The following is a 17,036-nucleotide window of genomic DNA, read 5'->3' on the forward strand; positions in this document are numbered from 1 at the left end:
CTCATTCTCATAAAGACTGCTCAGACGTGACCTGTGTCTGGCATACAAGGCCATCTCAGACCCAGCCTTGATGGCGTTGCTGTATATCCATAAGACAAACTCCACTCGAGCAACCCACACGCAAGGCCTTAATCTGGTCTATGACATTAATAGAACTTGTTGGCGGGATAGATTTGTGTCCCAAAGACTCCATCATGTGTGGAACTGACTCCCTCTCCTTAAAGAGAGCTAGAGCGGTGCTCTGCTTGACATGAAGAACCTGGACAACTGGATGGAAAACAGAAAATACACCCCTGGGATCCCACTTGTGTCCCTGCTGGACAGGTGAAACAGGTTCTGACTTTGAGGGAACATGGGCAAAATTCTTGGCTAGGCTTATAAGGGCTTCTTGGCCTATACCTAGTATCATCCTATGAACCTATTAACATTTTCTAAAATCCTTGCAGAAAACTTGTATAAAGCTTGTAGATGTATTCACAAGCATAACTATATGTGTATCTACAATGGAAAGGAGTTTCTTAATCCAAATTTTAGATGCATTTGCAAATCTGGGAAGCTAGTTTATAGTGACATTTGTGCTACCTGCACTTGTTTTTTTGCAAAGATTTTAGTACATGCTAATGCAATTCACTTTAACAAATAATTCTACCAAACAGATAACTGTAAAAATATTCAAACATCATGACTAAAAAGACTGCATTTTTGTACAACATAAAATGTTCACTTTTTCATAAATGTTTTGATAACAATACGTACAAAACCACTGAGCATACAGGATGTGCAGGGCAAAATTCCAAAATAATTTACATTAGAGGCTCACTCAAATGCAGGTGATTCCAAGACAGGACTAACCTTTCTTTTCTCCCAACTGATTCCTAACACCCCCTCAGTGGCCTAGGGTACCACTCCGATTCAGCCCCAATAGTACAGACCCACAAGAAAAAAAAATAACATTGCTGCACTGATCACAGTTTTCTGTTCTAGACCGCAAACTGTGGCAACCTCTCTCTCTCATCATACCTTAAGAAATTCTCCTTCTCCAAATTTAAACAAAGTATGTGTTTTTAGCTCAACAAGGCAAATGCAGCACCTTTAGCCCTTTAAACTAAATTTCACCTTCATCTGCAATTTCACTTCTCATCTCTCATTGATCTGTGAGTGCTGCAAAGTGCACGTCTGGTTGACATGAAAGAACAATACTAATTTCATGAACTTTAATCATACTTTGACTTAGGAATGGGGGCCATTCCCATCATTGTATTAGAAACCCAAAAGATTTGGAGAAATTAAAAAAAAAAAACAGGGACTCATCCCTTGAGAAAATCAATATATGCATATACTAACATTTTTATCTCTAATTTTTCTGGATTGATTTGGTTGCTTATTAAAGCAGGTAGTTAAAGATACAGCAACAATGTACATTTAATAGTGGGTTTCTTATTGTTTGCTTAAAATATGTCTATAATGAATCTTTAGGTACTATATAATGCATTTCTATTACATTTACCATATTTGATTCTACTTTACCGTACTACCTGGAATAAACATGAAAAAAGTAATTCTGATCAGTGCTCTATGCTGGTAAACAAACAAGTAATTTGTAGAACATATAAAATGATTAATAATACAATGCCTTACAGGTGGTGCATTCACCACAAACAGTTACAAAAGCAATCACATCATTAGTATTTTGAACTTTGAAGCAAACATGAACTGATGCTGCATGTCAAGACCAGTGGCATATGGTAATATGGCAACCACAATGTTGTTTTGTTGCAGGATCCAGCTGTATGCCAGCTTTACAGCAGGATCCAGCTGTATGCTAGTTTTACAAGTACAAAAACAAAGCACTATAGACTAGTATTTTTTTTTTTGGGGGGGGGGTGGAGAGAGAAATGTCCACTGTCCAGTGAATGCTAAATATACCCACTGATCAAGACAGATAAGTTGTCAGTTTTTTTTTAATTTTTTTCCTGCAGTAAGAAAATATATAACACTTATGAGCCACTGAACGAACTACTCAGTAAATACTCCTTTACGCATGCATGCTTACATCACTATTAATAATAACATGGCACTTTTCTCATACTGACAACATCATATACTATAACCAACTATCCATCTTTCCATGTAAACTATGACTGTAACTACTTTAATTTTACTCTGTGCCCACCTTTTCTTACACCTACACACTTACAGTCCTGCTCTTCAAATCCCTCAAGTACGAATATATGCTGCATACCATTCCCTGCTATGTCATAACTGTGTGTTTTAATATTTAAATAGAAAATAGGTACCAACTCATGATGAAACAATGAAGCCACAGATCAAAATGCGGGTGAGGCACTTTAATCAACACAATAGGCACTGCAAACTGTGTTTTAACATTTACAGTGTCATACAGTAAATCAAATTCTCCCACAGTACTTTGTAGGTTGAAAAAACTGTCTGGCTTAATCACATACTATACAATATTTGTACCAAATAGACAGTCAGATGTTGGTCAGCACTAAATATTCTCATATTGTCTGCTAGCCAGCATTTCTATACTTTGATTGAACAGCACTGGGATATGCACAGACTGCTGACTGGATGGATTGCATGTGGCCATCAGATCTGCCAAGCAACATATTTCTCAACTGCCCCCAATTTTCAGAGATATCCTTGTTTTTGATTCAGTTTTTAGTTCTGTCCCTCATAATCCCTTCTAAAACTGGTGACTTTTGGAGAAAAGCTGATGAATTACACTTAAATAGAGTTACAGACTTATTTTCTTCAGAAAATGTATATTAATTCACATTTTCTCATTCTGTCAATGTCTCAAGTTAATAGTATCAATGCTTTAAAAATACCCTAGATTAATTTTGGATTCCTTTCCAATTCTGTTGAGATTTTATCTGACTCACTGAGAGCTATACCTACCAAAGATAATGCAGTTCATTACCACAGAATATTCTAAAATCACATTATTTGTATTTTGTGTTAAGTAAACAGATGGGATCAGCAATTGCAGAGTGTGATCTGCTGGAAATCCAGTAGGGTCCTCCTGCGTCATTATGCATGGTGGTTGAAACCACCATAGTGTAGACCTCAAAGCAAAGCCTTTTCAGGTTACTGCAATCATTTGGAATCTGTGTCACAGACTAAGTACTCCATTAAAGGAAAAATTCTAGAAGTAATTTGATGGTTACTGTGAGGATAGGAGGTTGTGCCAGCAATGCCAGGAGAAACAGGGCAGCAGATTTGTAACAAATGCCAGCACAGCTAGCTGGACTTTTATAAATAATTATATATCATTTGTATATCAAAATGTTTTGTACAGATGCTTGTGCTGAAAATGTACTTGTGAGGTTTGTTTGTGTTAAAATGTATCAACAGTGTGCCCTGCTAAAAGGAAGAGAGGTGTACATGCATTATTGTAGCAGTTTAAATGTATACATTGTAACAGTATATACTGGAAGTGAAGAGGTTAATTTTAATCTACCCGACTTTTCAAAATATTCTTGAAATAAAATTAGATTATGAGTTAAGCCATAAAGATGTTATCCTACAGTTTTGAATGGCGTCGGAGACGCAATGTCTGTGCTACAAAACAGCTGGTAGCGCCTGTAGGAAGTGAAATGTTTTTTATGATTTTATCACTTATAGCAGCTGCAGCAAATCTGATCAGAGCTATATCTGTGTGTACAGTAACACATGGGTGCTAAAATCCTGGCAGCTTCAAGTGTTGGTGATAGCATGGGAACCAGAAGTCAGATGACCAGATGTATGCAATGTTATTCTGTGCAGAAATAATGTTTTAATGTTACAGGAGACTAAAGTCTTATGAGCAGTCTGTTCTTGGAAACCTGACTAGAAAGACCCTCACCCATATCATATTCCCTTGCGGTAGTAAGTAGGAAACAGTAATTCTTTTAGTCAATCAGGAATAAACAGTTAGATTAGCTAAATATTGTTTTTTCTTTAACTATGTGACTCTTTCCAGATGTGTTATTTTCAATGTTTCCTGTGGCTGAAACTCTGGTGTTTACTGTAAATAGAGATTTTGTACTTTCACGTTCCTTTATAATTTATTATTAAATATATTTAAAATTTTCATTGTGGCTGGTCCTTTTCAGAAAATATTTAAGTTTTGAGGGTATTTGCACATATTTATTTGGTGATAACTCTGACGACTACTGAAAGCCTGGCTGTTTAGTCAACATTACCATTGGTATTAACATTAATTTCACTCGGTATAATTGGATACCCTTTTAAGAGCCTTACAGTAACTGATTGGTGGCAGTCGATCTATATTACAATCTGGGCAACGTTGATAGAGTTATAAATCTGTGCCAGCCTTTCCCAGGTGTGTGTTTGTGAAAATTAAATTTCAAAGAGTGTGTGTGTCAGCTACTTGGGCAGGGACAAGAAGCACTGGTTTCACACAGAGAGTGTTGCAGGACTTGGCTTGGGCACTTGGCTGAGGACTTAACTCTGATGCTGTGCCAGGGGGGAGTCTTATTGAGGACCTGGACAGAGAAATCCAGACCTCAGGCTGACTGTGTTCCCTATGTGCTCTTAAAGGAAACTGTGCGTGATGCAGAGAGGCCTGTGTCTGGAAATAATGAGTTTGGCCATTTGTATTCCAAGTGAACGTTCCTCTCCAGTGTCAGTGGTGAGGATTCAGGTTCCTAGATTACTGGCCCAGAGTGGGTATGTTACAATTACCACACCAATACCAAATATTAAAATGTACAAAACAAATATGAAGCTAAAACATTTGTGTACTAGCAATAAGTCAATCAATTAATGTTAAGCAACACGTGTTTAGGAAACAGTACTGAACACATAAAAGAACTGCAGCAGCAGGGAAAATGTTAATTAACTGGTTAGCTCTGAAGCTAAATATGTGTATCACAAGTCAATTTACAACAGTCTGAGGCATATTCACTTAATTCAGTAAGATTATTCCACTTTATAATCACTTCATAGCAATCAGAATTAAATATACGAAAAGTCTATTTTTGCCACAAGGCACAGCACACAAGCACAATAAAGTAAAATACAGGGTTAGCAGTGTATTACATATACTGATCACTCAAGTGTTTTTAACTTTAGTATTACCAGAGCATCATATATCCTGATTTGTCAATGTGTTACAACACTGGAATAAAGTCCAAGCAGCATCTTCTAAAACTTTAATAAATACTTCAAACTGTTAGCAGCTGCACAAGCAATATTCATAACTCAACAGCCCCACATTTCTAGATATACAGCGTAGAAACGGGTGAAGGATAGGGTTCAGACTAGTTTTTTGTTAAATTGCAACTGAAATATTTTTTCTGACTTCTGCAAACTTTTTTTAAACACACTCAGTAAAGTTTGGTGAACTATCCTGAATATTAGATTTTATCTTAACATCCCAAAGATTAGATCCAACAGAAACATTTTTCTCCCCCCTTCTTGAACTTCTGTGTTTTTTTGGACTCCTTCACCACTATGTTCTATTGTGGGCAATAATGAAGTACGTGTTAGTCAGTCAGCTACTTTTTTTGGCATATTTGCCTAAATCAACTAGACCTGCATGTCCAACCCACAAGATAGCTGTGATAAACACCACAGGAAAATATATATATATATATATATATATATATATATATATATATATATATATATGTGCGTGTGTGTGTGTGTGTATGCACTAATTAACTGTATGTTTGGTCTTGCAAAACTAAAATAAAAAAATGTTCAAAGACAGACATCCCTTTTAGTTGGTTAACCATCCTCGAATACCGCTAATTCATAAATAAAATGTATGGCTCACCACATTCTTATCAAATATGTCAAACTGCTTGCTCTGAGGGACACTGAAAGCAGACCCAACAGGAGACCAATATGTTCTAACAGTTACACGAAAACATTTAGTGGTAACTAAAATACATCGCCCCACAACCATATTTGCTGCAAGACTTTAATTTCGCGAATGTCGCTGTCGACAAATGATGACGTCATTCTTTAACAACAGCTGATGACGTCTTAAGCATTCGAAGATTCGCCGTTTGACGTCGAATGTTGTTAATGTATATTTGATGTTTAGATTTTTTTATCTAATGTTGATAGGAATTTTAGGTAGGATTTCCACCTGTCCATCTTTGCGCAGGACTATCCTTTTTGAAATTTTGCGTCCTGCGAAAAAAATCGGTAAATGTCCTAAGATTTTAGGACAAAATATATTTTCTAAGTTGTCTTTAATATTTGCATGAAACAATTGATTTCAATGCATGCCTGACATGTCAACGGGAACAAACGCTCCTTATATCTAAATATACATTTTTATCTTGTAAGCATGTTTTTAATATTGGCAGAACAATAAGTATACTTGGCGGATGTAATAGTGCACGTTCTCCACTGAAACATGCCATTCATTTTCTTTTTCGTATTATGATATTGACTGGTGTTGGGGTAGCTGCGAATGTCATCAGCAGATCCTGTTACAAAGTGAAGTAAGCGCTAGAGGTTGTATGGTTGCCTAGAAGTTTTTAGACCTAGAACAGAAGTTGTTAAAAAAGGGATCTAGAGTAGAAGCTGTTGTTAAAAAGGAGTAATTTGCAGGGCATGTAAAATACTGCACTGGTACTGTTGGAATCAATCAGAAGAGGTCTGAAAAGAAAGATTAGATATGTGATTCACAAAGAAACAATGGAAGAACATTTGTATGGCTCCCATATATACAAAAGTAATGTCTTTCGGCTTTTCCCGGTTAGGGGTCGCCACAGCGGAACTCCGGTCCGCTAATTATATGATTGGCAGTGTATTTTTACAGTGCCGAGGTGCCAGCCTGACGCCCAACCTTCAAAGAAGGCACACCCATTCACGCATGCACCTACCTGCATGTCTTTAAACGTCACTCGACCGCGGGGAGGACATGCAGATTCCACACAGAAGGCGCAAAAGATTTAGGATTTTTGCCTTAAAGTGTCTGGATCATAAGAAGATACGGTACTTACGTATTATCGCAACCAGATTTTCGCCGTAATACCGGTTGCTTCCCGATGTGCAAATATAAATATTAATGCTGTGGTAATGTCAATTAGTGTGTTTTCATTCACATTGAAGGTTGTTTTCGGCAGGGATATCATTGAAAATGTAGAAAATCATGTTTCTGTTTATGTATGCGGTTTGCGGGCAGCGCGTTTATCTTTCTTTTAATACAGTGAGCTTCCCTATGTTAAAATAGAAGCACAAGTGCTATGATAATGTGAGTTAATGTGTTTTGGTTCATATTACATGTTATTTTTGGCAGGGTAATCAGTGAAAATGAAGAAAGTAATGTTGCTGTGTCAATTACTGTGCTTTCGTTCACATTGAAGGTTGTGTAATATATATTCTTCAGAACCCCAACCCAAAACACTGCCATCAACCATTCCATTCCCAAACACCTGTTAGCATCATCCACCATCAGTTCCATAAACATTACATTTTTCAAGTTTTCTGTAAAAAAGAAATGTGTGATACATAAATAGTTTACCGTTTAATAAATACAGTTCAGCAGAAAGTGTTTCCAAGCGGTCTGTTTTTCTTGTCAGCATTGTTTCTTCACAGTAAAAGTACTCCTTTTCTCAGCAACAGACCAGTCTGCCAATTGAAGCGTGCATCCGTTATGCATGCAAAACAGGAAAAAGATTTCCACGATTGCTTCTCTTCCTCAATGTCAGCTAGATTTTCAACAATAAACACAAAGAGTGACAACTTACGATGTTTCCCACAGCTGTTTTCAAGCCAGCAAGCATATTATCGCAACCGCGAAAATCTGGTTGCGATAGTACGTAAGTACCGAAGATACTAGGCTAAAGGCTTAAAGAGCTCTTACAAGTCTAGCCAGTTTTAACCCAGATTTTTTGCCTGAAAGTGTCTGGATCTTAAGAAGATACTAGGCTAATGGCTTAAAGAGCTCTTACAAGTCTAGCCAGTTTTACCCCAGATTTTTCATCATTTTTTTATCCCTTGGGGAAGATAACAAAGGGCAGCCAGCGGGGTTTGACTATTTTTACAGACTGCCTGTGTCCATAAGAAACATGGGTGCCACCTCAGGAGTGAATTTGCAATTTCCCATCTACTGGTACAGATTGTGCTTGAAGATGGTCAGTGAATGGCTGTGCTTCACACGAATAGAAGAGGGCCAATCTCTGGGACACATATCTGTCTCTCCAGCATGATTTGTTAAGAGATCAAGTTTAGGTATTATACACTCAACCACTACCACTGTACTACTACTCACACCACCACTCATGTCTCACCCTCACTCAGCTCCCCTCCCACCAACTCAAGAACCATCCCTATGCACCTCCCACATATTTTACCAACTATATTACTCAAACATAAAGCATCCCTACAACTTAAATAAAGATAAAATTCATCTCACAGGCAACAGGTTCAGACCAGTGCATTATTCACCGTTGAATACAATACAAGCAATAGCAACAACAGTATAACTACAACACACAATGTTGTTAAAACATTGGTCGCCCAAGTCATCCCACTGTGCAGCAAGACAATATAATAAAAAAACCTCCTTATAATCCATTTTATCCACCAACAACATTTGAAACCAATCGTATTGTGGAATACAACAGCGTTTTGCCCTACATGTTTTAATAAAATTTACCATAAAACCAATGAGGTATTTAAATGTGATATTGAATATTTAATACATATGTGTATCAATAAATACATATGTTAAAAACTTAATTTAATGCATATATTGTATATATAAATTACTTAAAACATTTTAGATTCTTTCACCATCAATACAATATAATATACTATTCCTTTTGTATATTGTAATAGTTAGCACCATCTAGTGGTTAATTACAAAAACACAGTAAAATTTCACAATGAAAATTACAATAAGCAAAATAAAAAAACTTTAATGTTTAAAACCTACTAATTGTATTACCTAGAAATTTGATTTTAGTGAATTTAAATGAACTTGTCACATGTTTGTAAAATTTATTTAAAATTCCTTAAAAAATGCTGTCTATACTAAAGATGTGTTTTCTATATACAACTCCTAGAGTTTGCTGCCCATAATTTGAGGACTGGGGTGCAAGAGAGCAACCATAAAAATTACATTAATTACTAAAACAAAATCTTGGAAGAAGTAAAAGTAAGTTCTAAAGGAGTTAATTTTTTTTAAAAAGGGTAAACAACAACAAAACAAACAGCGAAAAATCGATGCTGCCCTTAATTTGAGGACTGTGGGCAAGTCACAACCATATCATTTAAACCAAAATTACTTCAACAAAAAAAATCTTGGAAAAACAATACAAAAAAAGAAATTTTTGATTTAATTTTTTTTTTGATAAAGACATAACAACAACAAAACAAGCATGACATTGACACTGACAATATATCACAGGGGTTAGTCACAACTTTTCAACCAACATTCATTTTCTAATAAGGAAATTTTGCTGTTAAATGGAATGCCTTCTCTCAGAAATTTCTGATTAGAAAGCATTTTTTTGAAAAAAATAACATACACACTATCGAGAAAAGGAAAAATATAAAGAACTTTTAGAAAATGGTCAAAAAAATCAAATAGAGCAACTAAGAAAAGCAAACCAAAGAAAGGACTATTTAAATGTGGAAGGTGCAATTATTGTTCCTATTTACAAACTGGTAGCTCAATGTATCTGGAAGCAAGGGAACAAGACATTTTTTTGGATAGCTTTGCAAATTGTGATACTAGTGGCATTGTTTACATTGCTACATGATGTAAAGACTCTTCTTTTTTATATTGAAAAGCGAGAGGAAGCTCAAACAAAGCACCTGTATGATTTACGGCAGCACCTGTATGATGTCAGGATGAAAAAGATAAAAATGCAACTGGTAAACATTCTATGAAAATATGAGCGTCAGGTTACCAGGTTTTTTTGATTTGAAGTTTCCACACAACCCAAGGGGGTGGGTGTGAAACGCTGATGAAATATATAGAGAGAGTTTGGCAGCTAATACTTTGACTCAGGCAGAAATTTTGGTTTAAATGATATGGTATCTCTTGCACCAGTCCTCAAATTAAGGGCAGCAAAACTCTAGGAGTTGTATATAGAAAACACATCTTTAGTATAGACAGCATTTTTTAAGGAATTTTAAATAAATTTTACAAACATGTGACAAGTTCATTTAAATTCACTAAAATCAAATTTCTAGGTAATACAATTAGTAGGTTTTTTTTTTTATTAAAATTTTTTTTTTTTATTTATTGTAATTTCATTCATTGTGAAATTTTGTGTTTTTTTAATTAACCACCAGATGGGTGCTACTATTATTACAATATACAAAAGGAATAGTATATTATATTGTATTGATGGTGAAAGAATCTAAAATGTTTTAAGTAATTTATATATACAATATATGCATTAAATTAAGTTTTTAACATATGTATTTATTGATACACATATGTATTAAATATTCAATATCACATTTAAATACCTCATTGGTTTTATGGTAAATTTTATTAAAACATGTAGGGCAAAAACGTTGTATTCCACAATACGATTGGTTAATTCAAATGTTAATTGGATAAAATGGATTATATAAAGGAAGGTTTTATCATATTGGTCATTACTGATGAAGTTGATGACGAAACGTTGTGGTGCGTATTGTGTATTGTGAATGGATACTGTTCCTTTGCTGCTATTGTATTCAACAGCCAGATGATATAAAATTTTTTCTTCAATTCTGAGACTGGTGGGTTTATTTTGAAGAAGTTGGTTTTGTTTTATCTTTATTTGTTTTATTTTCCGCCTTGGCTTTGGTTGTTTTATCAATCCCTACAACTTAACACAGTAACCCTCCCACCATACCTATTACCCACAGAGCACAATCATAAAGTTTCCTTTATAAACAAATGCATTCAAAAACTGAGACAACTAATAACCTCATGCATATCAAAACTAGCCCTTAGTGGAGACATCCACCCCAACCCTGGCCCTACCATTTCCAACCCCAATCCTCATAATCAGACTAGAAACCATAACTTCTCCCATATTACAGCCAATAAAAAGCCAAGTGACTTCCTTCTACTAAGCCTAAATATTAGAAGTATATCCAACAAAGTCCATGAACTCCATGCCGCCATAGACTTGTACTCCCCAGATATAGTCATCCTGACAGAAACCTGGCTAAAACCTCACATTACCAGTGATCAAATACTCCCTACAGGTTATGGCATACTAAGAGTAGACCAGCTAAACAAGAAAGGAGGCGGTGTAGCTATAATATTTAAACAGCATCTAAACATCCAGATCTTAAAATCATCAGCTCCACAAATAGGCAATGAAGAAATAATATATACCAACCTCAAAATAAACCAAACAAAACCATCAACATAATTGGATGCTATTTTCCACCTGGCCAAAATATCCCTCCACTAGAAAACCTCCTCAGCTGGTCTACCCACCATTTCCCCCAAGAAACTATCATTTTAGGTGATTTCAATATTGACTGGCAATCCTGTTCTGGCAACCATCCAACCCATCATGTAAACCTTCATGGTTTCACCCAACTAGTCCAGTCGCCAACCAGGATAAATAAAAACTCCAGCAAGCACACTACCCTGGATTGGATACTAGTCAGTAAGAGCCCCCGTCATATATAACAGGCTGCTTATCAGATAGCCTCAGTTATCACTCCCCAACATTCATACTCAAAAAATACCTATACCAAGCTAAACCTGTCATCTAATGTCAAATACGTAAAAAACTAAACTTTAACTCACTCACATTCATCTCATCCCTCAAAGAAAGTAACTGGCATCCTCTAAAGTACCTCAGTCTTGATGATGCAGTTGAATTTTTTAATACTACCTTCCTGAGCATCCTTAATTTCCATGCCCCCATAAGACTTTCCGGAATCAAAGCACAACCCTCCCCATGGCTACAGAAAACCACTAAGTCAGAAATGAAAAACAGGGATAAAGCCTGGGAGCACTGGCGCAAAACTAAAACCCCTCAACTAGACAGAAATTCCTAGAACTACGCAATAGAGTCAAAAAGCTAATAAAACAGGACACATTCCAATACTACCAGTCTGCCCTAGACTCCTGACAACACAGCCCCAAACAATTCTGGTCCTCCATAAACTCCATCCTCCACCCAGGTAAAGTCCGTACCCCTCCTCCTAACATCCCTCACTCAGAAAATATTGCTACCTCATTCAACACACACTTCACCCAAACCATACTATCACTAACTAAACAACACAACCCCCCCCTGCCCTCCAACCCACACCTTCAACTAGTAATCTCCCCACTGCCTTCTCTTTTTCTCCTGTACCTACCTTCAACATAAAAAACTCTTAACTAAACTTAAACCCACCAAATTAGCAGCAGACAACCTCCCAAGTGAATACCTACAAATCGCAGCTGATGCTCTGGCCTACCCAGTATCCATCTTTATTAACTGATCTCTGTCAGAAAGTTACGTTCCCACACTGTGGAAAGTATCACATATAATTCCCCTCCACAAAGGCGGACCCTCCATAGAACTAACCAATTACCGCCCCATAGCTATTCTCTCTCCACTCTCCAAAATACTAGAGATATGCATACACTCTCAGGTCTCAGACGGCCTCCTTGCTAACAACCTCCTTTCCAGTACTCAGCATGGTTTCCGACCAAACCATGGCACCACCACTGCCTTACTCTCCTTTGTTAACACTATCCTTCAGCATAAAAACAATGGCTATCTCTCCTCTGCTACTTTCCTAGACCTATCTAAAGCATTTGACATGGTCCCACACAAACAACTTATCTCTGTCCTCTAACATATCCTTCTCTCAATCAGGCACCAACTGGTTTCAGAGTTACCTGTCTGAACGCCAACAATCCGTTGTATGGCAGAATGACATATCTCCCCAACTACCTGTCTCCATAGGGGTTCTCCAAGGATCCATCCTTGGACTCCTACTCTTCTCTGTTTACACCAATAATCTAGCCTCTGCCACCAAACATGGCACACACATACAATACGCAGATGACTCAACCATCATCTGCTCAGCCCAGTCCCTACCCAAACTGCAAAAAGTCACACAGGAAGCCTTTTCCTCTGTTGAAACTTGGTTAACCGATGCCCAATTAATACTCAACCCAAACAAAACTAAACTACTCATCTTCCAACCCACCAAACATACTCAAAACAACTCTCACTTTAACATCACAGCAAAAGACAACACCACTATATACCCAACTGAACACACCAAATTGCTAGGAGTGGAAATAGACAATAAACTAAAATTTGACATTCACATATCCATGACCATAAAAAAAGTCCACAAAAAACTAGGAGTGAAATAAGCAACTTCTCACCAAAGCAGCAAAGATTTCAGTAGCAAATTCCCACCTTATCTCCACCCTACTTTATGCCTCTCCAATATATACCAACCTAAGACAATGCGATCTAAACAAGCTAGAGACCTGCTACAACAAGATCGCCAAATTCGCCACAGGGGCATCCTACTGTAGTCACCACTGTCTCTCACTTGCTGAACTGGGCTGGCTTGAACTCCCTCACCTCCTTTAGTGGTATCAACTCTCACTCGCCCACAAACTAGTAAACCATCCTCTAAATGTCCCATCCCTCCAGAATCTACTCCAGCTCTATCGCACCACCAGACCACTAAGATCCAGCAACAAAAATCACTTGCAGATCAGTAAAGCCAATAACTCTGCTGGTGAAGCACTATTTTCTTGCGCCATAGCCAAATTATGGAACTCCCTTCCACCCACAATTACCTCCGTACCATCATGCACCCACTTCAAAACTTTACTAAAAGCGCACCTAAAAACATGCTGGCTATGCCCTTGCAACTCCCACTCTAATATCACCCACCCCATCCAACCACTACCTTTCTTTCCACTCCACTAACTACCTTAATTATAGCAAGCTCAGATGCTCATAAGCCTAGTACTTATTATACAGCAGGGACTTCTTATTGTAACATTTGTTAATGCCTGTTATGTACTTCACAGATAAAGATTCTAATTGTCTGCTGATGTACTATGTTCTTCATCTGTAAATATGTTGTAAGTAATTGCTATGTTAAATTGTTAATCGCTATGTAATCCAATGTAACTACTGTCTGTTTATTTAAACTGTAGAGCTTTTCTCCCTGGGCCTCCGCTGAAAATGGACCTACGTCCAGTCGGACACTCCCGGTCAACAAATGTAAATAAATAAATATTTGGAAAGGGTAACCCTCATGCAGTTAGTTTTGCAATTATGCAACATTTTCATCAGGGTTGGGCGGTCAGAGACTACATTGTAGGTCAGGCACAGATTATCCTTCGTAATTGGTCATTAACTGAATACGGTGATAGGGTTTATACATGACATGCTGCTTATACCTTGTATTTTTTGGGTGAAAAACCTCTGAGGACACTGCATCTGTTGCAGGTTCCTGGCAAGGTACAGCCAAAGGGTGCATTGTACTTGATTATTGGTCTGATGAGGGCTGAGCACACTATGACATCCTTAGATCTGGATGCCATGCCCTTACTTATAAGCTTAGCCACATAGAAGGATTTCCTTACCAGTGTGGAGATGTAGTGGTCAAAGTTCAGATTACTATCTATCTGAGTACCCAGATCTCTTACTACTGGATCTGCTCTTGGGGGGGTGCTATCACTGTTGTAATTTACAGGGGTATTTGATTTCCCAAAGAGTATTATTACGTACTTTGCATTTAGTTTGAAGCCATGGCTCTAACACCAATCATTAGTCTGCATCAGACCTTTCTGTAGGATAACAGCATTGTTTGGGGAGTCAGTGATTGCCCCCAACTTACAGTCATTAGCAAACTTGGTCAGCCAAAGGCCATCTACATTTGGCTTGACATCTGAGATGTATATTTCAAATAAGAGGGGGCCCAGCATTGAGCCCTGTGGTACTCCATTGGTGGCTGGCTTCTCGCTCGATGTGGATTCTCCCACTCTAATAATATGTGTCCTATCTATCTGCCATTTGGCTATTCATCTGGAGATGTAGAGGTCTATGCACAATTTTGTGAGTTTATCTATAATGCCCGAGTGGAGTATTGTGTCAAATGCCTTAACCGGGTCAAGGTAGGAAGTCCGAGGTATGCACTTTCCTACCCTCATCCATGGCCTCTGTGTTACTGCCTGTTCTGTGTTGCAGTTTCTTAGCAGTTCATATACTTTGGGGTATACCTTTCTACCAGATTGAGTAGGCAGGACCTGCCCTTGACGAAGCCGAACTGGGTTGGGTCTACAGTCTGGTGATTTCCTCTAATGTTGTTAATCAGGTCCATGATTATCCTTTCCATGGCTTTGCATATGAGGCTAGTCAGACTTATGGGCCAGTAGCTTCCTGGGTCAGTTGATGGTCTCCCCCCTTGTGCAGCGGGTTGACTGTTGCGGTCCTCCACTCTACTGGGAAAAAAGCCAGTCTGGAAACTGTGGTTAAATAGCAATACAAGTAGATCTGCTAGGTCATGTTTCAAGCTATTTAATAAGCAACCTGGGATTCCGTCAGGGCCCACTGATGCCATGTTTCTGGCTTTACAGAGTGAAGTGACGACCTGTTATTTTGTGATAACAGGCAAATAAATGGTAGGGGGTATTTCATGGAGAGAGACTGAGGTGATGTGGGGGTGAAATTTGAGCTGAATTTATTGGCCAGCAGGTTTGCTATTTCTTCAGGCTGATTATAGCTAGTGCCATCTGCAGCCAGCTCAGCACATTGTTGAGTGTTTCCCTTAAGATTTCGGACATAAGTGAAAAATGCTTTGTGGTTATCATTTGCTTGGGAGGCTATTTTAGTCTTGTGTTTAGCTTTTGAAGACATGACTAGTTCCCTGACTTGCCTGTTGAGACTACTGAGGGACTTTTTTCTCTGTTGTGCACCCTTCCACTTACTTCTAGACAAGAATTTCTTCTTATGCCGGGGTCCATCAGGGTGGCTCATTTTACCAGCTAGACCTGGGTTTAGTTCAGTCAGGTACTGCCATTTCTATATAGTTTAAGTAGTTGTACAGCTCATTCGTGTATATTTCTGCATAGGCCTCCATGTTTTCAGGGTTAGTGGGAGCTTTAAAAATACTTGGAAGCTATCACTTAATAACAGCTAATATGCCTTGGAGAAATTCTTTAGAGTTTTGAGGTTTGATGGGGGGGGATGTTCTACCATTACATTTATTTCAAACGAGACTGATTTATGATCTGATCTTACCCATCGGGACATTACATGGGGGGGTGGTACAATGCTTCCCTATGTTTGTGAGTACTATGTCAATGATATTCGAGTCCCTACTGGGAGCGCAGACCAGCTGTTCCAGAGCATTTGCATTGGCAAAGTCAAGAAATCTCTGGGACTGTGTGTTAGTGGTATATGTTTCCCAATTTATGGAGGGGTAGTTAAAATCGCCCATGAGTAGTGTGCTGAGCTGAATGGTAAGTGATTTTAGTAACTTCAGGTATTCTGAGTGGTTTTCAAGGTTCATGGCTGGGGAGGTGTAGCCAGCAATGATATGTTGGGGGATTTTGCCTATGATTACCTGGACATGGAGTAACTCAAGTGAGTTGTCTTGCTTGACTAATCTAGAGATGTGATTGGTTTTTATGTAAATGGAAACACCTCCTCCTTTCATTCTTTTTTTTCCTTTTAAGAGGGTGGTCTGAATGTGCAATTGACACTGCAGCCTTGCACCATCTCTCTGTAACTGCACAGACATCAGCATTCTCCAGGGTGAAGAGAGCTTCCTGGGAGTGCAGTTTCTTGTTAAGATTCCAAGCAGTGAGTGGTAGTACCTTCAGCTTGACAGAATCATTTGTTACATTAGTAGGTCTGTTGGTTTGGCACTGTGTAGAAAAGGCAGTATGGAGGTGACTAATGCCTTGGTCAGTATTTGAAAGCCTTGCAGCGACAGGTGCAGACCATCTCTGGCAAAGCAGTGTGGTCTGTCAATCATGTCATCCCAGGCTGACAAATAATGGATCCCCTTTGAATGATACAAGTAGCTAAACCAATTATTGAAGT

General features: G+C 38.1%; 1 protein-coding gene across 1 annotated transcript in view; it reads right to left on the bottom strand.

The window, feature by feature from the left end:
• Positions 1–5,986, bottom strand: part of LOC122802327 (mitochondrial intermediate peptidase) — a 2,150,265-nt gene extending 2,144,279 nt beyond the window's left edge. The window contains exon 1 of the mRNA XM_044071968.1: positions 5,807–5,986. Coding sequence (XP_043927903.1) covers positions 5,807–5,938 — 132 coding nt within the window. The 5' untranslated portion in view covers positions 5,939–5,986. The remainder of the gene's footprint in view (positions 1–5,806) is intronic.
• Between the last annotated feature and the right edge of the window lie 11,050 nt (positions 5,987–17,036).

The sequence above is a fragment of the Protopterus annectens genome, chromosome 5.part0, assembly GCF_019279795.1.
Source record: "Protopterus annectens isolate FY-2018-M chromosome 5.part0, PAN1.0, whole genome shotgun sequence".
Classification (NCBI taxonomy): Eukaryota; Metazoa; Chordata; order Ceratodontiformes; family Protopteridae; genus Protopterus; species Protopterus annectens.